Genomic DNA, 24,673 nt, shown 5'->3' on the forward strand with positions numbered 1-24,673 from the left:
ATGCCAGCAGATGCATGATGCAATGATTTGAATATTTTTCCAGATTTTAAAGATTGGGTGTACTGTATTTATAACAGAGTGAAGCCTGGGTAGTGTTTTGGTAAAGAGAGTTTTACTTGAATCCCTTTAAAGGTGGAAGATTGTGGAAGACAGAGACACAGAGACGGCGCGAGAGGAGGAGTGGACCGTCAATGGACAGGTGCCGGAGAGATGTCTCTCCCGCACAACGAATGAACAATGAACCTCATGGTTACAGCAGGGAGGAATACCATGCCAATGTTTCCTATGGTGCACAGTCCTCTCCTCTTCTCTCCCTGTTCCCCTCCTTATTCCTGAGTCACCACTTCATCTGTCCCCCCTGCCCCCAGCACCCATTCCCCCCCCACCGCTCCTCGCCCGGGGTCTGTCCCTCGCTCGGCCCTCCCCTGTCCTCTCCGTCTCATCCTTCTCCACTTCTGAAGGAGTGTTTTCCTTTATTCTCCTTCATCTCTTTCTGTCCTTCGTCTCTCTCTCTCTCTCCCTCTCCCTCTCCCTCTCTCTCTCTCTCTCTCTCTCTCTCTCTCTCTCTCTCTCTCTCTCTCTCTCTCTCTCTCTCTCTCTCTCTCTTTCTCTCCATGAGCATGTCTTGTTTGTTCACTCGCCCAAATGTCTGCAACATCCTGCGCTCTATTTACAGAGCATGTGGGATGCAATGTGTGTGTGTGTGTGTGTGTGTTAAGTGTGTGTAAGTGTCAGCGTTGGATCGTGTGCAACACTGTATCAGAGCCCAGATCTACAAATTGTTGTATTTTGTGTTCACAGTATAATACATCAAATATATAATATAGATATCAAATATAACGTGTATAATTTGGAAAGAAAGAAAACCGACCAAAGGACAAATGAGACCCAATAGAGTGCTTATCTTCACACGCACATGCATAGACACAGGTTCATGCATGTAAGTGTGCGTGTTTCCCAGCCAGTTACAAGAGGACGTCAAAAAAGAGCAGCTGAGAACAAGCAATGTCAAACACTACATTGAGGATCAATCATCCAAAAAATCAATGCATCGATTGGTTAATTTGTTAATCAATAAGGTCATTCCCCCACTCCCCCATAGCTGCCAAAGGGCAAACAGGTACAAAAAAACCTTGTCTGAAGCAGAACAGCGACTTGGTAGGTAGGTGTATTAAAGCTGTTTGTTTGTATGTTTGGGTCTATCCTCTTTGCAGAGCGGTTTACCTCCAGTGAGTGACGCAGGCGGCAGAGGGCTGTGCTAAAGCCGGCCTGGATTTGACGGTGGAAACGGGGCGATGGCATCAGTTGTGCTGCGCTAGCTGTTTCAGAGGTACATCTCTCTGTCATGATTCAGCTGCATCATGTAGATACTGTATATGTCTTTATCTAAGTGGATGGATGTGTGTGTGTGCGCTGTTGGTTTAGCGCTGGCTGTGTCATAGTGAGTCCTGTACATGACTGAATGTAGTGATGTGTAGCGTCTAAATAAAATAACCATGGAATGTGTGACATGGCCAGGGAGGGGTTGAAGATAGTGGGAATGCATACAAATACATACAGGGTGGAAATAGGAGTCAGGTATGGAGACAATGTCGCTGAAAAACAGATATGTAATGAAAAACTGAACGTTCTGGTTATAAAAGATCTCGCCATTTATGTGTTTCCATGTATTTTTGTTTGTTTGTAGTTCAAATTTCATGACCACGCTGTGACATGGCCTACATATCCTCCGCCAGAGAACTGGTGACTTCCCTTCTCCTTTCCACAGCACGTTCTGCTACTGAAACGCTGTCTGTAAAGGCTGCCTGAATACCGCTCGGTTACACAGCACCGAAACCTACTTCAATTAGACCTTTTTGGTCGACCATATATGTAAATATAAATATATAAAATGATGAATCGTATTTGTTTCTCGCTGTAACAACTGGCTCAGCAAAACAAACACACCGCAGATTATTGTGTCTGGGCCGGCTGTACTGACACGTTATTATAGTGTAAGCCCTTACGCTCCCTGCATCTTTCCCTCCCTCCCTCTCTTCCTCTCTCTCTCTCTCTCTCTCTCTCTCTCTTCTCTCTCTCTCTCTCTCTCTCTCTCTCTCTCTCTCTCTCTCACAGATCCTCTCTCTCTGCCTTCCTCCCCCTACCCCCCCCCCCCCCCCCCCCCTCTTCCCTACCCCTGCTGGACTCTCTCCATTCCCCCTTCCTCTCCTTTCTCGGACCGGTATACGAGATGCCTTCTGCTGAGGGGAACAGAAGAGAGAGGGGAGGTAAGAATTAGACATTTTATTTGTCTCCTCCGCGTTTTGTACTTTTCCCCCGTCCAAGGTCGGCCGGGCCTTTTATACCTCGTACTCGTGTGGTACGAGCAGGGGGGGGGGGGGGGGGGGGGGGGGGGGGGGGCGGGGGTGGAGGACTGTGTGGTGTAAAGTGTGCCGGTTGTTTGTGCATTACAGGGGGAGAAAGCAGCAGATTCTAGAAAGTAGGGCACGGCGACCACCCAGGGGTTTTAAATGCTCTGAGGGCACCAAGGCAACACGGTCCGGAATACAGGGAACAATACAAGTGAAAACGCAGTTCACACAGCGTCGAAAGCAGAGCAGACACTGGAAGGGAGAAGGCATGCTGCTCCTGCACGGACCACACCACAGGACACACACGGACGTGGAGATTGGAAGTTTTGCATGCACTGCGCCGCCGCACACGCAGACGCTGAGGAACACACGCTCACTCACACACAGATGGACTCATTCACATTCACACATTCATTTATACACACACACACACACACACACACACACACACACACACACGCATAAATACAAGCAAAATATTGATGTCACAGTTGGACACAAACATTCAAACACATACAAATGGAGACCAAAATACATCCAGGACATACAGATAAACACCTTGAGGCAGAACCCCCCCCCCCCCCCCCCCAAATATTGACACATCTGAATACATAGACCAACTCAGAGACAGAGAGAGAAAGATACAAAGACAGATACAAAATGACACACACGCTGGCACACATGCGTGCACGCACACACACACACTCATGCACGCACACACACCCGCGCGCACGCACAAACACACACACACACACACACACCCACCCGTGCACAAACACCTACACACCAAAGCATATCTACCCACACACACACCCACACACACTAACAACCACACACACATGCGCAAACACACTCACACACTGAGCACAGACAAATGTATTCAAAGAGCAACATCGGACTCTAAATCACAGACACACACAGATACACAGATCTACATAAATCTAACATGGCCTGATAAACATCCCACACTTTATGACCCCTCACTGCACTGCCAACCTGCTGCGGTGGGCCAGCCCATCTCTTTCCTCCTGACAGACCCTGGAGCCGTGAGGTGCAGCTCCCCTCCATCGACCCACCTGGCTCTTTAATGGATATGAATGGGATCCGCCCTGATTGCTTTTGAATCGGATCACAGCAGCGGTGACTAAACTTGTCCTCTGACCCCTATCGGGGTCGGGGGTGAGAGGGGGGGGGGGCGTGTTTTTTTTTTGTTGTTTTTTTAACGCGTTAGCGCTTGTAAGCTTTCGTTGTTCACCATTACCGTAAAATAGACCCTCAGTGAATAACCAGGGACTCACGTGGCTGAGAGAATTCTTTATGCAAAAGGCCCCATTTGTAGAAAGCTTAAACTTGGTTCACCAATTCCAACGGAAGTCTCTGGGGGAATTAGCCAATGAGAGGGCTTTAAAGGAGGCCATGGAGAAGGCCACTAGGGGGTAAAAGGAGGGGTGGTGAGGGGGAACAGTCCCCCCTGAGAGGAGCAGAGTTATCAATAAAGATATTGATATTATCTTCTATCCTCTCGCAGGTCATCACCCCTGCACTGCGTCTCAATTAAGCTATTGATTATGGAATGTGATCCACGCAGCACAAAATAGAATTTACCGTGATCTCGGCACGGGGTCAAGTCACTCAGGGACCTTCAAGGTTTTATAAGTGCAATGTTGAGTTTTTGTAAAAGATAAGAAAAACCCAAACTACAAGACTTGAGTATTTGAAGGACATCCCAAGCAGCGATGTCCAGTTTGCGTGTCAATCACGCTGGTAGTGGGTGAAGGGGGTTGCGTGAGTGCGTTGATTTTCAAGATTGTCTTCTATAGTCGATACACTCATTATTAAACATTATGACACTTGAGTCGTAGTTGATGACTTAAGGGAGATAAGTAAAAAGTAGAATAAAATACACACATTTTAGGGCTGTCAAACGATTACAATTTTTTATCGCGATTAATCTGATAGTATTGGTGAGTGAGTTAACTCACGATTAGCTCATTTTTTTCAATTCTACTTTAAATCCATTCCAATTGAAGGTAAATTAAATAATCAAATGGAATGACACATTATCATTCATACCAAATGTACTTAATAAGCAAAGACTAGACCAAGTGATCTTGAGGGAGTTTTATTGACTCACTCAGTGTGGGTTGAATATGAAACATATGGAACACCACAGATTTGGGAATTGTAAACAGGCAGTTAATTAGTACAATTGTAACAATTGTAAACCAACAGTTACTAAAAGTGTAGTTAATTTCAAATAAGTAGCACCACAGATTTGGGAATTGTAAACAAGCTGTCACTTACTTCAATGTAATCAGGCAGTCACTTACTGCAAGTGTAATTTAATGTAAATTAAGCATAACTTAAAACAGAAATTTATTCTGATTTTTATTAATCAAATTAAAATAAGATGGCGTTAACAAGTCATTATCACACTCATTTTAACAGCCCTACTTTATATATTGTTTTAACTTGAAGAGCTACACCGGCAGTGCACTAAACCCTATTCATAAATATTGTACGTCAATCCAAGTATGTTAAAACAAATATATTATACAAATATATATAACATTTTCATCTTCTTTCATTTTCATTCATCTTCAACAATAATGAACAATTCCTTCTATCGTACATTGACTCCATTTTCTCTAACTGTGTCTGTTGAAGGGAACAGATCTAATGACAACGTTTAAAATCCCATTACAGCTCGCCTCGTGTTTGATTGGAAGGATTTGGGGCTTTTCCTCCTTGTTTGTGTAGTAATCAAAACAGCCCCACCTGTATGTAATGTAATGTCATCTGTTCAAAGTGTACGTCATCCCAATAGATGGAAACTCTGCACCCAAAACACATCTCTGCACCCAAACACATTTCTCTTTTCCAAAGATTCAAATGCGACATGTTTTTTAAACACGGAAGAAGCTAATTAATTCAGTGACTAATTCAAGACTAAATGAAATTCAAGACTAAATGAAAAACGAATTGAAAGACTGAAGAAGGGAAGGGCATTGTGGGTAGGTGTCTACCAATTTTGTATTGGATAGATTTGTCCTTTTCGGCTCCGTTAAAGGCCTGGTGTTCAGTGGGAGATGTTCTACATTTTCTGGTCTCTTCTTAAGTCTTTTTCGATTTCTTCTTCCAAGGCATTGATCCATTCTTCATTCATAACATGATTACCAAGTCCCTTATCATCAAGCAATAAGCGAACAGGAAACATGCTGAAGGCATAACAAATAACTCCTGCCTTGGAGCGACTCCGAGCCAATATTCTGGGTGAGGTGGACGCGAACGTGAGAGACGGCAGGCGAGTCACTGCTTTAAAGAGGAAACAATGGGAGGAGACATAGCCGGCAGGAAGGAAGTCCTGGAGCTGTTTTCCTTTCCCAGCTCCTCCTACGTCACTGCTCGGCTGTAACCCATGGGCACAACCATGACGGTGGTTGTGCCCAGGGTCTGCCATCTTCTACGGTTGTGTTTGGGAAGCTTTGGTGGTTCAGGCCTTGTGTGTCCAGGGCGCATAGTGGCCTGCTACAGTGAGGCAGGACCACGCGTGGCAATGAGCAGAGCAGGGTACAGTGGAATCAGGGTCTTCACAGGACCGTTCTTTCTTAAGGCGGTGTAGATGGACAGGGAGGGTAGATTGAGAGAGAGGGAATGATGTAGCTGGTGACCGCAGGCTTTTAATCAAACTAGGTGCCACTATTTCTATGACTTAATTCACCGACCATATTGGGGCCTGAGGTCGCCTGCTATGTTTTCGCCCTCGGGTCAGAAATGGAGATTGCTCATTTTTATTTATATGCACTGTGCTGTCAAAATTAGTATGAACATACAACCTCCATCTAACCCAACTTAAAAATACTCTAAATAACTAACTCTAAGCTAGCTTCAAGCGTCCCAATCCCAACCATAGAAGTAACTGAAAGCTTACTTAAACAGATCCAAACATGGTATCATCCTACAGAAGGTTAGTCAGAACCCCCCGTGGTCACTTTGAATATGACCCCATGGGACGAGACCAGACTTTAGTGTCCATAGATTGTTGTTGAACATTTTTTTTGTTGTGTCTGTGTGTGTTATCATCCATGTGTGCGGAGACATTGTGTAAGAGGAGCATACGAGTGAGCAGGGTGGTATGGGATAGGGAGTGAGGAAGAGAGAGCGAGAGAGACTGAGACGAGACGAAAGAGGAAAGGAAGTGTGAGAGTAGATATTGGTTATGGAGCCACCCTCACCTAGTTTGAGATGAGTCACAGTTTGCAGAGCCATTAATTACACCGAAGGCTGAATACCAACTCAGAGAACCGGGAGCAGCTGTCTGCGCATTTCCATTTCACACAGCCAAGGTGGAGAGAGAGAGAGAGAGAGAGAGAGAGAGCGAGAGGGCGGGGGGAGGGTAAAGGAAAAGAGACATATAGAGAGTTAAGGATGAGCAGAAAAAAGGGGAAGTAAAGAAAAGATGAAGGTGCTGTAGAGAGATCAAAGAGAACCAGTGAGGGGAAACAATGGATGATAGATCAGGGTGGAAGTCAGAATCAACCATTTTCCAAAGGTTTGAGTCCTTGGATGTTAAATGGTTTAACTGACGAACAACAAACAAACACAAGGCAATACTATTTCCGTTAAAATCCTCGACACCCAGTGCCAACTTTGAGTATGACAGACACGGTCTCCCTGTTAAACAGAAGGTAATATATGCTGAGTTTTCAACACAGCTTTTTGCTAAACCCTAATAATGTAAAAATGAAAAATGGTCCAAGTTGTGGCGATCTGTTTTGACTCATTCAATTTAATTAACATTCGACTGCCAAAAGACACACGACATCGACAAGAGTCTGTGGATGGCTGCTTCATATTTCTGCTTTGTAATAATTCAAATAATAAATGGCCATGTTTCGCCCCCCCCCCCCCCCCCCGATATGTAAAAAGCCAAGCTTTAGAGGCTGCCTTTACCAGAATAAGAACTGCTTTGACTCCAAACACACACAAGACCAGCTATTAGCATACAGCTGGACTAGCTGCAGCTGCACTTGTGGCCAGTGTGTTCACTTAGGAAATAAGCAACAGTGTCTTTGATGTGGAGCACAAGTCTGCACCAAGTTGCTGCTTTGCATTTGCTATCGTTTTTGGAATACAAGAGATTGTTGCTTTATCCTGAATCACATGACAACCAGCTATCCAAACACACACATACACAAACGTAGACGCACATGCGCACACACGCACTCACACACACGCACTCACTCACTCACACACACACACACACACACACACACACACACAGTGTGTTCCAGCTTCTATGCATAACATTAAAGAGTGTAAATTGATACTCCCCTTTTAAAACCCTTGATCATATACAGTAAATTGAAAGGCATTTTATATGACCAGTGATATGGAATAACTAATTTATGCTTAATTTGTTAGTATATTTAACTGATCAAAAGATGAGATGATAACTGATCAAAAGATGAAGAGAAGATGAGAAAAAAACCCTCAGAGAGCCAGAGCGAGAAGGTAAAGTGTATTTCAGGTCTGACAGTACTTCAGGTCTGACTTTTTTGTTTCCAGTGTTTGTGAGCAGGCTATGACTAGCTCACAGGATGACCCTTGCCACCGTTACTACGTTTTATTCAAGCGAGGCTCCAAATCAAAAGCGTGTATCTGCGCCGTGTTAGGAGTCGGATGTGTGTCTGTGGGAAGGTAGACGTGAAGTGCACTCGTCAGACACGGCGCAGGTCTGCCGCTGTTAGCTGCGACGTTTCTGCTGCGTGACGAGAAGGCAGATGAGATCACCGTAGCGATCACAAAGACCCCGTTCATCACAAGCAGGTGGCGACGGAGGTCGCGCTGCTAGAAGGTTTGTGTAAGGGATGTCTCTCTCTCCCTCTCTCTCTCTCTCTCTCTCTCTCTCTTTCTCTCTCTCTCTCTCAGTCACTCTTTCTGGCCAACACTGTCTCTCTTAGTCGTCACAGAAATAGCACGAACTCCGGTTTGGACATCATGGATGGGGAGAACATGTTTACAGACATAAGGATGGATGTGTTTTATTTCTTCTTTTGCCTTGCTTGTGTTCATACCAACGCATATTCTGAGAGTAGTGTGACGAAGAATGAAAGCTGACGACGTAAGCTTATAGCACTGAGAGGAAACTAAAACCCCGGTTGGTTCAGTTGGCGTTTTATTACAACACAAAGTGGACTCTCAGAGCAGCCACCACAAACAGACGACAAATAATCAAATGGAACTATAATAGTACGTCATCGCTTGGTTTCTGTATAACACTAAATAGATTTAAACATAAACATTGTTCTCAATCGAGTACTAGCTTTAGTGTCTTGAAAAGTGGCCCGAATCCAATTGAGTATGCTGTGCTATGTGACTCAGATTTCACATAACATCACACATAACACATCACATAACATCAGGTTGGATGACATTCATATGTGGTCCTAGATCTGATATTAAGTATATGGGTTATATATGTGTCAGGGAAAAATATATATTTCAATTGAGCAGAATCAAGGAACATGAATGCAAGTTCACCAGTTGGTGGTAGTCAGAAACAATATTCTATTTAAAAATGTACGACTATAATGTATTTATAGTTTAATTACAATCAAGTACACAGATAGATATATTATGAGATTTGATTATGAAATAGCTGTGTTAAACTACATACCAGGAACATACAGAATTGAATTGCAACTACTTTATCCTATTGAAAAAACAAAAACAATGAAATTAGGGACTATAATCAGCAAAAGACCACCGCACAAAAATCTTCCGGGAAAAACTGTTGATGAAGCTCGCCACTTCTTCTCCTTAGACCATAGCCTTCTGATGGTGGCTTGCGTCTTCTCAGCGTCCCGAAGGTACTTCAGACAAACTAACCTGCCTGGTTTATGGCAGCACGTCACACATCCCTCTCTTTTACAGCTCAGTGAAGTGGACCGCCCCGCCACCACTCACACAACCACCAGAAAAACACAGCCGTGCTCGCAGATGTTGAATCGCACAACGCTACACTACACACACGGGGTCTCTCCGGACAAGGAATGACCGGAGAGAAGGAGTACAAAAAGTGTTGTCCATGGCAACTGGATGAGATGTCTGAAATGGTCATCTTTCAAAACGGCAGTTTTGTGACACACACACACACACACACACACACACACCACACACACACACACATTGTTTTGTTAGATGTTAGGCCAGAACAAATGACAACTTTTGATACCCTCAAACAATGATATATATACATACCAAAAAATCGCAACTAATTTTTAAGGTTCTTGTTTAGGGTGCCCTTATGCAAGGCAGTCTTTCAGCCCTGCAAACCCAGAGGAGTGGATTAATGAAGCCTCCAACAACTGCAAAGTACCCAGCAATAGAGCCCGAGTGCACAAACTCCCTGTTGGTCAGGACCTGGCTCATAACGGTCATGACACAGAAGGGGAGGGTATTGAAGAGGGTGGAAACCAGGAGTGTGGCGATGATCACAAAGGCTCTGAGCTTCACGCCGTTCATGCCCGCTCTCCCCGCCCTCTGGGCGCCCGGCTGCGGCTGAACCAACCGTCTGAGGATCAGCACGCCAAAGATTTGCTGCATCAAGAAGGAGGCGACGGTCCCGGCTAACGCTGCAAGTACTAGCTTCTTGTGGTCCACCAAGGAGCTGGCGACGCAGAACACCAGCACCACCAGCCAACACACCGCGGTCACTGCCACCTGGATCCTCCGGGGCTTGAACCTCAGGAAAGCAACGGGATGAGACACGGCGAGGTAGACGCTCACACAGACCTTGGTCATGAACAGCAGCCGCCCCGAGATCTGCAGTCCAACGAGGAAATTGATAACGGATCCCAGATGTTCATTTGGAATATAATAATGGAGGATGGTTGCCACGCTACATATGCAGAGGCCAAGCTCACACAGAGTCTGGTTGAGAGCGGTTATTTCAGACTCCTTGACCAGCAGTCCTGCCGCTATCAGCCCCAGGACCGAGAGGTTGAGAGGGATGCCCAGGGCAACGTTCAGTATGTGTGGAATAAGTAGAGATTCAGTCCACAGATTCAAAGTAAATGATGTGTTAGTGCTGTTTTTCTCCATATCATTGCCTGGTAACATACAGTTGAAAGCTGTGGTAAATTCAATTAAATATTTTCTTTTTTTTATCACAGGGCAAGAATGACAAAATGGCTATTATATAGTCAATATGTACATTTTTCTAATTGATGGCATACCAAATTAAACAACCAGAAGAGACTTTGTGTAGTTATTACAGATGTGCAATGGTGTACTACAGCTATTATAATTAAGTGTGCAAAAAAATTGGAAAGACAAAAACAAATTATATAAAAGCGGTATGAATCTTCAAACCTGATAGGTAACAAGACCTCCTGTGCTTTGAGACCCTGTCAGCAGTGATGGAAAACTGTTGCAAATGGGACAGCATAGAGATGAAGAGATGCAAATTCATACCTTCTAATAGCCATTTAAACCAATGGCAGGGGGTGTGTGGCACGGAGAATGAAACAACCTTGCCATGCCTTTGCATACCAGTCAAATATGTTTGTGTCGTGAAACCTTTACAGGAAAAGTGTAAAATCTCCAGTTTGCTAGCAGTAGGTATATCGAAGGTGTATGCATGTTAAAACTATCAACATTAAAGATCTACTAGCTATTTAAATGTGTTTTTTTGTGACAGTAAATAAGAACAGAAGAAGCTAAGTAAGAAAGAATAAATCATTTTTCAATATGATTCAAAACAACCAAATTGAATAAAATAATTAAGAAACGAATACATTTATTGAACAAACAAACCATTAAAAACAAAAGTAGGATACAAACATGGGCATGGGTATAACAAACTAGTGCAGCAGATAGTGTTATGAGCTGGGTTTGTCCTATGATGACACCTCTGTGAAAGGGTCTATTGTAGATATTGACAAAACATGCCTTTACAAAAGAGACGAGGAAGAACTATAAAATGTACACTTAAAGGGAGGACACATTGGGGAACAAAATGACAGGCTCTTCAAAACATGTCCACCAATGTCTGGCCAAAAAAAACACCTAAAACTGGAAACGAAGGATCCGGATGCAAGGGAGAATATAATGGCGCTCTGCAGTGCAGAAGCAGTAATAGAAACGAACAGTATGCATGATTAGTGTCTGGTCAAAGGGAAGTGTCTTGTTGTGCTTCAGTGCCCGGGCCTCCTTGTCACAACATAACAGGTTGGAGGTGCAAACGCAGGTGTCTAACATGACACTTCTGTTATTCACATGATGTCAAATGATGATTCAGTATGGAGGGCCATTAACTACCGAACAAAATACTGCCTTTTATATACACACAAATATTGATAGAGGCAGGGAAAATATCATGATACACCACAGAGTAGCACAATAACGTATTGGTTATATAATATATAACCAACCAATTAACATGTCGATCCACACATCCCACCATCCCAAGGTAGCAACATAGCTTGTAGGTACTTCTGTTCAACAAGCAGTCTGCACGTCGGAGTTGACCAGCCTATAAAACACTGGCATCATTGATAAATATCACCTGGCTCCAGCTGTAGCTCCAATTTATAGGTTAAAACTCAACTTAAAATAGACGAAGGTGAAAATCATAAATTTCGCTGGTAAATGTCAGGGACAAGGAGGCGCCCAGCGGATAGAGTGTCCGCCTCGTGTTTAATGAAGACAGTAGCGTGTTAGCGCTAGCGGTTACGTTCTCTGCCTCTTGTTCAATGAAGACAGTAGCGTGTTAGCGCTAGCGATTACGTTTTCGGCCTTGTGTTTAATGAAGACAGTATCATGTTAGCGCTAGCAGTTACGTTTTCTGGCTCTTATTAAATGAAGACAGTAGCGTGTTAGCGCTAGCGGTTACGTTTTCTGGCTCTTATTAAATGAAGACAGTAGCGTGTTAGCGCTAGCGGTTACGTTTTCTGCTTCGTGTTTAATGAAGACAGTAGCATGTTAGCGCTAGCGGTTACGTTTTCTGCTTCGTGTTTAATGAAGACAGTAGCATGTTAGCGCTAGCGGTTACGTTTTCTGGCTCTTATTAAATGAAGACAGTAGCGTGTTAGCGCTAGCGGTTACGTTTTCTGCTTCGTGTTTAATGAAGACAGTAGCGTGTTAGCGCTAGCGGTTACGTTTTCTGGCTCTTGCTGAATTAAGACGGTAGCGTGTTAGCGCTAGCAGTTACGTTTTTCTTTTTTTTCTCTCTGTAATTCCTTCAGGATGACTGATGACACGCTGTGTAAAATGATCTGGTGTTTTTTTTAACATAGTTTGGGGGGGAAATATTTGTTTAAAACGTCTATTGACTTAATTAGCTTTGAGTCACGGGGCATAGCACACACACTCACATTCAACTAATTTTGTTGCTGTAATATACATCGTATTGATGCATATCCAATTCTGGCATGGCCTATTTAGTTTTCCTCTTTTCGCTCTCTCCCTTTGCCTGTGTCACGCTTTGGGCACACCTGCATGTTGGATGTTATGTTAACATGCATCAACCACTGCACATTGCAAACCAAAAGGTTGGAATGATCCAGAACCTATTTGACTTTCAAATGAAAATGAGAAAAACATGAGCTTCCTCATGATGACTGAGAGCACCTTAATACAACAAACTTCCCACATTCATCAGCTTAGATTAGTGACTTCGTAATTAGGAAAATATAATACATAAGCATACATCTCTTCTCTTGGCATAACAGATGGCATGTATGTGAAATTTGTTCATGGCTAGCTCACATCATAGCATTCCACAGTCTCCCACCCTAGAAAGAAAACAAAGATGTAACATTTCATCATGCCTTGCCTCAGGACAGGACTTAGCCCTGATGATGAGGAAAAATAAAAAAAATATTAATAGTTAATAAAAAAAAAAAAGTTAATAAATAATTATGTTTGATAAACCACGTATGAGAATGTACATGTTAGGGCACCAAAGCTTGCCATAACAAAACCTCAGATCGCTTATCTTCCCAACAGAACCTTTAAAGCTCATAATATAATACCATGATACCCAGCATGCTACTTTAAGTACAGACGGACAGACAATACACAGACAACTGGCAGCGGTGTATCTCCACACACAACAATGAGATCTCGGGCACAAGGTAAACCCTGAGTAATTCTTAAAATGCCGTGGACTATCAATGAGCACCAAGCCGCGATGAAACCACGTCACACCGCAGCAGGGTGGCCTGTACCGGCAGAGAGCTGCTACCTCAGGTTCCCCACGGGGGGCCCCACCGCCAGACTCTAGATCCACATAAAAGACCCCACCTGCAGCTCCCTATCCCAGAGAGAGGGGGGAACGGGCCTCTGATGGGTATTAGTATCAGAGAGCGCCATGCGGACCGCGGACAGCGTTTAGAGAGTGTGAAAAGCCGTGTTTTCCCAGAAGGCAACAGCCACAGGATGTGGAAGCATGGCGGCGAGGCCCAGTTGCGGTGTGTGGTTTGTTTTGCTTGTTTGTTTGTTTTTTTCTCACACTCAACAGGCTCCATGGAGTCGGGTTGTGAGCAGGGAGTACAAAAGAGAGAGCCGGCGCTGTCCACAGATGAATACAACCAAGTCATTCGATTTTAAATGTTAATGAAACCAGGGTTGAACTCTTAGGAACATGGATATAGGGAGAGAAGAAAACGAAAAACACGTAGTTTATGCTAAAATATGATAATGCCTACAGTAGTCTGACCTTGGTTTGCTTACTTTGCCAAAATATCCACAGAGTGCTGAAAATAGGTTATTTTTGCATAATTGAATGATTTCAAATATGCAGAAATGATAAATTATTGCCCTCTAACTGAGGTACCAAATAATGATAGGCTACCTCTAAAGGTGGCAATACAAATAAAACACTGTTTAAATGAGAATGTTAACTTGATCTCAACCTTCACACATGGACCAGAAAACAAACATATTTATGGGATTGCGAGACTAGGTACGAGCAGGCCTACAACATTCCATCACAAATAACATTGATTAAACGTCACAGAAGCCCTCTCAATCAAACACTCAACACACATCCCTTCCAATGCCTCCTTTTTACACCCTAGTATCATGCTTTGCTTGGAACAGTGCCACACTTTGTCTTTATATATACCCGTTTAGTAATCGAATGATTCTAATGTTTGCATTATTCAGCATTAAAATGAGGGTAGTGGATGATAGTGTGGAGGGTAGGTCGTTCAGACTGCCATGCAAAAGATACAGTGTTTGATTTGTACGAGTCTTTCAAGGTAGGCTGGGAAATTATTGGTTGAAATTGTCTTTACGTCCCAACAGCAATCAATAATTAAAACACTGACAAAAATTACAGTTCTGGTACTGTGGCTGTCGCAGTCTTGTAATAAGCCCATCCTATACTTTCATTTGGCCCCAATGAAATTCTTGGATCGCCTATCTGTGTGAGTTCCTGGCTACCTGCGCCAACTGTGCGTGAAGGGCCCTGAAACACATTTTCTTAAATCACCAATCAATCAATCATTAGTCACTTTGGATAAAAGTTAAACAACTAAACAGCAGTAAATAGTAAAATGTATCTTGTGTGGTTAACCAGACTGGTTGACGTTTATACTTGCCATTACATTCTGCACGGTACATACATACATATATATATGGTATAAACGGTGGTCTGTGATCCTATAGACAAGAAGATACATCGATGTACAGGGTGATGTCACTCAGGAGGTCACATGACCCGCCCTCCAAACGACCTCAAGGAGAGGTGTGCTTGTGTCTCACAGCAGGACAAGGCAGGAGGAACTTGATGTGAGTCCTCCTCAAGCTCTTCATCATTTCGCACGGCTCCGTCACGAATGAATACGTTTTCTTTGTTTCGTTTCCTTTAGTCCTGGTGATTGAAGAAATGAAAACCGTATTGGTGATGATGATGATAGGATTGAGTGGGTGAGGCCGGGTCTAAGAATGTTAAAAGTGTAAAATGGTGCAGTGTTTTCAGCGCGACTGACCTAGAACTGTCTAATCAGTGATCAGGAAGGTAAACAACTCAAAGCAAGAAGGCATCAGAAATCTCATCTTTCATGGTATGAAAATGGATACCTTAAAGCTGCTCAGCCGCCATCAAAGCAAACTCATGGAGACTTCAGACAGACTGTTTCGATCCAAAGGTCAAATCCAATTATATGAGATTTCTGTTTTAACTGCTGTCATCTGTTTGGATCAAGGACAACAAGGATTCTAAAAAAACACTCTTCTGTACACTGTACACTGTACACATCAACTGAGGACCTCCAGACAGGCCCACAGTACAGTACTACAGTACGGTGGTCTGCCCTGCGAGGGCCCATCAGCACGCAGCGACTCAAAACACAGCCGCCACCCGACTCCTCGTGTTAAAAACTATATGCGGCAGTTGGGCGGTGGGCATGCTAGTGCAGAAGGAGTTGATTTCTATGCACACCTCTATTTCAGTCGCCCTCCCTCTCAGTGGTAGCCTATGCCTGTGAGAATAGGAGCAGAGCCCTTGAGACTTCGACGCACAGCAGGAAAACAAGGTTCATTATTTGTGTTATTTAGGGCTGTGTTAATAAAAGGGCTCTTTGGTGCATTCATTACAAATAGAGAGAGAGACCAAGGTTTATGTTACTACGGCAGTCTCGTTTGTTTTAGTTGCATTGTAACTGTAATTAAACAATTTGTGTTGATGCTGCATCAGAAGCAGTGTCGCAATGTTATGTTCTACACACAATGAGATTAATAGCCATTTTGAATCCCATATTCAGTTAAAGACCTCTTAGTTATATGACAGTTTCCCGAGGGGACAGACAACAGGCACTAAATCCATGTAGATCACACACCAGATCAAAGCACTTAGCAAAGGGCCGCTGGTGTGCTCTTTACCGAACAGCCAAATATTCCATACACACATGACAAAGTTCAGTTAAAAGCTTTCATCTTTGTGTTTCATGTCCCCCTACCTTGACCACCGTTCCAAACTGCCCAGTCCACATTTAATATAGAAAGAGAATTCTCCTATCCCATTCTGAGGTCATGGGAAGAACAGACCAGACCTCCTCAGCAATAGTCCCTCGGCGAACGCGGATAATAAGCACAGCGGCTGCTTGATGAACATCAATAAACCAACGCTTGATGCATTTCGTATCGTCTTGTGCTTTTCCGTGTGAAAGGAAACGCGCTAAATAAGTAATGGGAATCCCGGCTTGCGGAGTGGAAGCGCTGGAACTACACGCCGGCGGCCAGTAAACTGTACACGGTCTGACCACCTCCCCCCGGGCTGGCTCGCAGGACCCCCCCCTCCCATGTTGGAGGCGTGAGCGGCGGATGCAATCGGACAGAGCACAGCAAGCAGCGGCACCTTGTAGGCATCCCTTTCCTCTCCACCCCCACCCCACCCCCCCCCCCCCCCCCCACCCACCCCTCACACCCCCACGGGAAAGTTATCCACAGAGAAAGAAAGTTGAGCAAGAGCGCCCGAAGAGATGCCATTAAAATGTTCCTCAGGTTCGGGGATCTGCCGCTTGGCAGGGTTGTTTTTCCGGAGGCGTGAGAGTTGAGAGAGCGGGGAGCTCGGCGTACGGGGGGGGCCCCCCAGCAGCAATGCGCAGAGTGCTGTAATTGGATGAGTTCCGCTAGGTTAGGAAGTGTTGCACTCCAACGTGGAGCGTGATTGTTGTTCGCTAATTGTTCGCAGGGTACAGATATAGCCCAGAGAGTGAAGCCTTACCTTTTGTTATTTGTTACTTGACATCACACGGGGCCCTATGATGTTGCCTTTATATACTAATACTACTATGGAGCTATCCCTTTGTGGTATATTGCTAGTTGAACATGTTTTTGCATTGAATTGTGCAAAACTATGTCCATTTGTCTATCATTCTATCTATCCACCCATCATCTATGAATCCATCCATCCACCTCTCATCTATGAATCCATCCGTCCATCCCTCCATCTGTCCATCTGTCCATCCATCATTCCATGGATTCATCCGTCCATCATTCCATGGACTCTGTGATGGACAGAAGGGTAAAGCCTGGGTCCCAACACACCTCTCACCATGCAGAGTTTCAGGATTTCCGTTGGGCTTGGCGAGAAGGGATCTTGGGATGACTTCATGTCGGGTGTCTGGCAGGAAGCAAGTGGTAAGGAGTGTGGATTGTCAAAATGTTTCTAGGGCTGTCTGACATCTTTTCTGAGGTGTCCTATTATTGGTATCAAGGATCAGGGCCAGGGGGATTGTGCAGCACCTGTCACGTTGCTCCTCACTCTGCTTTCCCCTCTGCCCATTCTCTCCCTTCACCATCCACAAGGAATATCCAACACTTTTATCACTGGGAAATGACAGCATCCGTTTGATTTGAATGGAGTTGAAAAGACAACAAGGATTTACATTGATTGTTTCTCTTTTATGCGTGTCTGATGACAACTTATTTTGCACAGGCAGGCTCAGGGTTTCAGCCAATCATAATCTGTCCTGGCTCCCACTCATATGCAGCCTGTCATCCACTCACACACAGCTGGCTGCCGTTCACACGATCCAATGAGATCCCGGGGTATTGCATCACATTCTTCCAGATTCGTGACGGGTTCTACTTGGAGATACACTCTCACTATGGGGCTTGTACATCCAGACGTCATCCTGTTGACCGCTTCCATTCTGGAAGAGCAGGAGCAGTGGAATACTATTTATTATGTTGATAGGTTTTTCTTCAAATAATTAGAAATTATGGGGAGATGTTATTGTGTTTGAAACTGCCAAAGAGTTTCTCATGATAGACGTTGCATGCAAATCAATATGAATGGCATTTCATCATGGCATTGCAAAAGTATTTAAAATAGTAGTTATTAGTTAGTAGGTAAAATAATAGAGATATGATATAAAAATCTGGAATGATTGCACAAACACAAAGACACACACACTTGCAATGAAAAGGTGATATTGCACGCAAATGTGAGAAAACTAGATCCCCTCAATAAACCTCACACACGCACATGCAAGCATACACACATGCTTGCACACACACTTACGCACGTCCGCACACTCGCACTGCTGAGATAAGTGAAAGCGCGGAGCGGTTGATTGTTGATTGGCTGATTTTCTGTTTTTAAAGCGTGTTTTTGCAGGAGAGAGAGGGGCGATCAGAGTGATGAGGTGAGAGACTGAAAGAGGAAGTGACTGACGGAGTGAGAGAGTGTGAAAGACAGAGAGAGAGTGAGAGTCAAAGTGCTAGAGAAGAGAGAGAATGTGGGGGGGGGGGGGGGGAGCGATGATGAGAAGGGGGACGGGGGGACGGGGGCCGGGCGGGGCAGAGCTGTCATCTTGCCTCTGCCGGTGTGCTGGTATAAATAGTAAGTAGGTTCTCTTTTAAAATTGTAGATGAAAACATGTGTTTTGTTTTCTGTGCTGCGGAGACGCTGTAACTGAGCTTTGAAACCGCCGGCAGCGGGAGGAAGCGCTCCTGCGCGGCCCCGCTCAGTAGGCTCTGAATGCAAGACTTACACACGTATGACCTCATATCTGACGGATCGCGGTGGGAAACACACCAGGGAAGAAATAACCCCAACATGTGAACAAAGGGCTACACTTTGACAAGGACTAGGGACATACCTGCACTGTTCCCGCTCATTTTAGGTTGCATCAGTCGTCAAAGCGCTGCAGTGTTTGTTTTTTTCGTTTTCTGTCGATAAAAAGGCCACGTGACTATACACGCTATTACTGCTGTGTGTGTGTGTGTGTGTGTGTGTGTGTGTGTGTGTGTGTGTGTGTGTGTGGGGGGGGGGGGGGGGGGGGGGGGTGGGGGGGAGATAGAACCTTGTTTTAATGGAATAGAGATGTGATTCCACATCGAGCAAGATAGGGAGAGGCGTTACAGATTGACACACCTGACAGGGAACCGGGGCGCCATACCGGGTTCATATCACGTTTGGTTCCATTTGCTTCACGCTCTCAAAAAGACAATTAAGAAGAATAATGCAGAAAGCCTTGATTCAAAAATGTTACCCTTTCTCAACCGGGGGAAGAAGACGGCGATCTAAAAACCAAAGCCATCGTTAGGTTTGAAGTCAAGCGTTAACGAGATAGGGGCTTCCCTGCTTTAGCGGACGACATAACGAGGCGTTGCTACGGTACCCGTCCGGGTCCGAGTCCCGGGTTCCTCCTCTGATTCCCTGTTTGTTTCATGGACTCATCCCAGTCCTCCTAAACACAGCCTTTGTTCTTGGACTAATGCGTTCTGATCAGTTCAAAGCCATAGTGAAACATGCATGATGAACGGGTGAGTGCTAGCGTGTGTGTGTGTGTGTGTGTGTGTGTGTGTGTGTGTGTGTGTGTGTGTGTGTGTGTGTGTGTGTGTGTTTGTGTGTGAGTGAATGTGTTGCCGCGTGCGTTGTGCGTTGAATTTGTCAGGAGACCAATTACGTTGCAGAGTTGTAGGCCTACTTCAAATAAGGCACCTCAAAACACCACCCCCCCCCCCCAGGATGAGGAATGAGCACAGAAATGAAAGGAAAACACAAAAGCCCCCCTTCCCCCAAACACACACACACACACACACACACACACACAGTCAATCACTCACTCACCACCTTACTCACACAGTATCACACAAATACACGTGTATAATGACACATACACACACACACACACACACACACACACACACACACACACACACACACACACACACACACACACACGTGCACACAGTTCATTAGCGGGGACGTTTCACCATAAGGTGTTACATAAGGTGGTTGTTCTTGAGATGGCAGCTGTTCCACTTAGCTGGTACAATTTTTACAAAAATATAATTTCTGTACTAAAATCCCTCCACATGGTCAAAACCCCCGACTCAACAGAAGCACGATCAGATTCATATTGACATTAACATACAGAAATTACTCCCATATTGCTCCAATATTACTCCCATTACAACCCATTTAGGACAATTGAGGTTGTACTCAACTAAGTTCCCTGCGTAATTATTCAGTTATGCATAAACAGAGTACAACTCCCCTGTGGGCCCTGTTAGAGGAGGCCTGCAAATATCACATCCAGACATTGAAGTTGTACCGTATATGATGAGGATGGTAATAATAGTCAGGCATCAATGCATATCTAAATACGTAAATACACACAACAGCAACACAAACTCATACCAAATCCATGAACCCATTAATCCCTGGTAGTCAGTTATCCAATGTGTACGTACTGGCCTAATCCTCCTCTCCTTAGACAGCAAGTGAGGGAGAGAGAGAGAGAGAGAGAGAGAGAGAGGGGAAAAGAGAGAGAAAGAGTGAGAGAGCTATGGGTACTACTTTCAGGTAAGCCTTGTTTCCCATGCATATCCTTAATCCCATGTACTGATACAGGGCTTTGTGTTTGTGTGTGTGTGTGTGTGTGTGTGTGTGTGTGTGTGTGTGTGTGTGTGTGTGTGTGTGTGTGCGTGCGTGCGTGTGTGCATGCGTGTGTGCATGCGTGTGTGTGTGTGTGTGTGCGCATGCATGTGTGGATATGCTGTGTGTGTGTGTGTGTGTGCGTGCGTGCGTGCGTGCGTGCGTGCGTGCGTGCGTGCGTGTGTGTGTGTGTGTGTGTGTGTGCGTGCGTGCGTGCGTGTGTGTGTGTGTGTGCTGGGTTTGTTTACATATGTTCATTACATTTAAACCCCGCTGTGAGCGAGCATGGTTTCTCCGGGGACTTGTCAGAATCCATTTCTCATTTCCATTCTTCAGAGTTCAGATTCCGGGTCCTACTTATCAGGGCATTGAACCCGAGGTACGGTCAGTGTGGCCAGAGTGTTGAGCGAGGTCAATCGTTGCTCAAACTTTCCACGTTCAAATTACTTAGTATAATAATAATAATAAATATAATAATAATAGTAGTTTTAGTAGCATCGTCAATAATCTGAAAAGCTCTGTATTTGTGTGAAATGTATTCAGTACTGTGCGGTACTTTCTCTCCTGTTGGTAATGCATTAGATGGTTTAAATCCCTCTATTCAGCCTGCTGGTGGGTGTACGTGAAATGAAATTTCCCGCTGTGTCTACAAGCTGCTTTGCAGCATGACAAAAAATTTTGAAAAGTAAAAGTAGTTTTTATTGTTATGACAAAACTAATTCCGGGCCTCTATGCATTTTAATTGGGTTCTTTAGATATTGTGTTTAGGATCGACTTTCCAACAGAGACGAAGATGACGCTGCATTGCAAAACTAAACCAGCCCATTAGAGACACAAAATGCATCCTAAAGTGAGAACCAACCTCATTGTGTTTATTCCCCTTATTCTCCACATTCTTCAAAGAAGGTAAGAATAACACCTAGGAGGTGATGAAAGAGAAAGCTTTCCCTGGGACCAGAACGGGGCTGATAATCCCGAGTTATGGGCTGAAGGTTAAGTAGACGACCTCTCTTCATATAAAATACATAAGCGCACCGCGGCGCTCTGCTGGGAAATGGGAAGTGAGCGTCTACACGGGCAAAACGCTGGATGACGCAGTCGGCCTCTTTTCCTCTAAACTGTGGGAAAGAGAGCTGCAGAGAGAGGCCCGTGGGGGTTATGCCCCCCAGGGTCACGTTCTCCACTCCTAAGGCAGTGCACTTAAACCTCCTCCGCTGCCGCCAGAATGCACAATGACGGCACGTTTTGTTCTCCCCTCCCTGCCTCGGGTATTTTTAGCGCACGCTGGATGAAACCGTAACAGCAGGAATTGGGAAAATGCTCGTCTTTACTTTGAAACGCTCAGTGCTTGTTCTCTCACAACCGTGTCTGAAGACAATCCGTCTCCTTGGTCCACGATTCACAGATCATTGTGTTTACTCAACGGGTTTCTTTCTCGAGATTGACCAGTGTTTTTCCGACTACGTAAACGGTGTTTATACTCCAGACTGTTTGGTGAGTCTGTCTGTGACGAACAATGCTAAGCTGAGTACGCAGCGTGCGGGGATGAAACAAAACATAGTCAATATGAATACGTGATCACGATGAGGGTTTGTCCCGTTGTTATTTCCCGCGTTGAGTCCGTTCTTCTTTCCCACAAACTCCAGCCCAGATTTTGAATGTTGATGTTTTTCCCCTCAATCTTAGAATCTCATGAAATAGGTTGTGGTCGTGTGATACGGAGAAAGACAGATAAATAGAAGCAAATAGTGAGAAAGTGAGAGAGAAAGAGAGAGAACAAATGAACAATATTAGGCGAGTGAGACAGGATAAAACACTGAGGGGTTGATAGAGCAATAAAGCAACCAGAACAACGCAGGGTGAAAGAGAGACAAGATAAATGGAGAGACGGGGGGAGAGACAGTGGGAACTCTCCTGGCTCCTGGGGACCTGAGGCACTCTGACCTATTTCTGCCCAGGAGTAGCGTTTCATCTTCAACACCAGCCACTGCATTCTGTTTATACATACACCCTGGGACATATATATACAATATATATATATATGTGTGTGTGTGTGTGTGTGTGTGTGTGTGTGTAGAGAGAGAGAGAGAGAGAGAGAGCGAGAGAGAGAGAGAGAGAGAGAAATAGATAGAGAGAGATGGAGACAGATAGAGACGGATAGAGACAGATTAGAAGTGAGGGAGAGAGATGGATAGGCGAAAGAGAGAGGGAGATGGAGAGAAAGAGAGTGAGAGAGACAGAGAGCGAGCGAGAGAGAAAGGGACCAGTCTCTTTGGTATTATTGTACGACTCTATTTTATGCTCATTGATGCAGATGCACACAGACTTTCCCAGTCCTCATCTTTCACTCTCCACCTTCCTTTAAAGCACGCCTGGTCACTACATGCTCTTACACACACACACACACATGTATACACACACACACACACACACACACACACACACACACACACACACACACACACACACACACACACACACACACACACACACACACACACACACACAGACAGGGGCAAACGCGCACACAGCTACACTAAGCCTGAGCACAGCGGGGTAAACCTGATTCCACCGCGCTAGAGAGGGTCTAATGATTGATGATAAGACTAGAATATCCGCCGCCACAGCAAAATCACACAAACACGTTATGTGGAGCCCTGAGGCCCAGAGCAGGCACCAAACACAGTGTTTGGGATCATTATTACACACACACACACACACACACACACACACACACACACACACATCCACATAGAGTTGTACATGCATGCAAAAATGCATGGGTAAACACTGCAACAGACACACACACACACACACACACACATACACGTCCCCAATTCTCATTCTCAGCACGACACACACACACATTGTGGTCTGCATATATGTCTGCGCATATGTATTAGCACGAGTGATTACGACTACTCAAAATCAGAAATCAGAAACTGATACCCTCTTGCCCTGAGCTGAAATGTTATTCTTTTTCCGGGGGCTGGGGGCCGGGTGGTGGGGGGGGGGGGGGGGGGGGGGATTCATCCGACAACCCCAGCTTTAATTGGCCGACCAGCACTGCCTCCAGAGCTCTTCCTCTCCACTCTCCCCCCTCTCTGTGCCCCCCCCCCCCCCCCCACCCTCTGCCGGGCCAGAGGAGCAGCTAATCTGCTGAGGTGGCAGGTAGCAGGAGGAGGAGGAGGAGGAGGAGGAGGGGGAGGAGGAGGAGGAGGAGGAGGAAGGGAAGGTGGAAGAGGAGGAGGAGAAAGAGGAGGTGGGGGATGAGGTGGAGGAGGAGGAGGTGGAGGAGTAGGAAGAGGAAGAGGAGGAGGAGGAAGAGGAGGAGGAGGAGGAGGAGGAGGAAGAGGAGGAGGAGGTGGAGGAGGAGGAGGAGGAGGAAGAGGAGGAGGAGGTGGAGGAGGAGGAGGAGGAGGAGGTGGAGGAGGAGGAGGAGGAGGAAGAGGAGGAGGAGGAGGAGGTGGAGGAGTAGGAGTAGGAAGAGGAAGAGGAGGAAGGGAAGGTGGAAGAGGAGGAGGGAGAAAGAGGAGGTGGGGGAGAGGGTGGAGGAGGAGGAGGTGGAGGAGAGGGTGGAGGAGAGGGGTGGAGGGTGTCAGGGCGCTGTTTAGCCGAATGACTAAAGCAGACACATGCAGAGACTGCTCCAGTCGCAGCGGTGTCACATCACTTACCATATACATCTACACATCCAGTTCTCCACGGTCGCCGTTCATCATCCACAACGACACTGTTTCCCCCCCCCCTCCCCCCCCCCCCCCCCCGATACTATACATTAAACATCTGTGGCTTCGGGGGAAACGTGTGTTTGTGCCACCTAAGCGTTGTCACGTGACTCTGCATCAGAGGGACGTCCGCCTGGCATCTGTCTGGGGAGAGGTCTGACAGCTGATGCACATCTGGGTGATGGATAAGT

At 45.3% G+C, this 24,673-nt stretch overlaps 1 protein-coding gene across 1 annotated transcript in view; it reads right to left on the reverse strand.

Annotated features, from left to right (window-relative positions):
* Positions 1-10,457, reverse strand: part of LOC311341144 (receptor-type tyrosine-protein phosphatase delta-like) — a gene marked incomplete at its 5' end in the record, with an annotated part of 134,450 nt that extends 123,993 nt beyond the window's left edge. The window contains one exon of the mRNA XM_084466038.1: positions 9,733-10,457. Coding sequence (XP_084322164.1) covers positions 9,733-10,457 — 725 coding nt within the window. The remainder of the gene's footprint in view (positions 1-9,732) is intronic.
* Between the last annotated feature and the right edge of the window lie 14,216 nt (positions 10,458-24,673).

Source organism: Micromesistius poutassou (assembly GCF_964030765.1).
Source record: "Micromesistius poutassou genome assembly, chromosome: 3".
Lineage (NCBI taxonomy): Eukaryota > Metazoa > Chordata > Actinopteri > Gadiformes > Gadidae > Micromesistius > Micromesistius poutassou.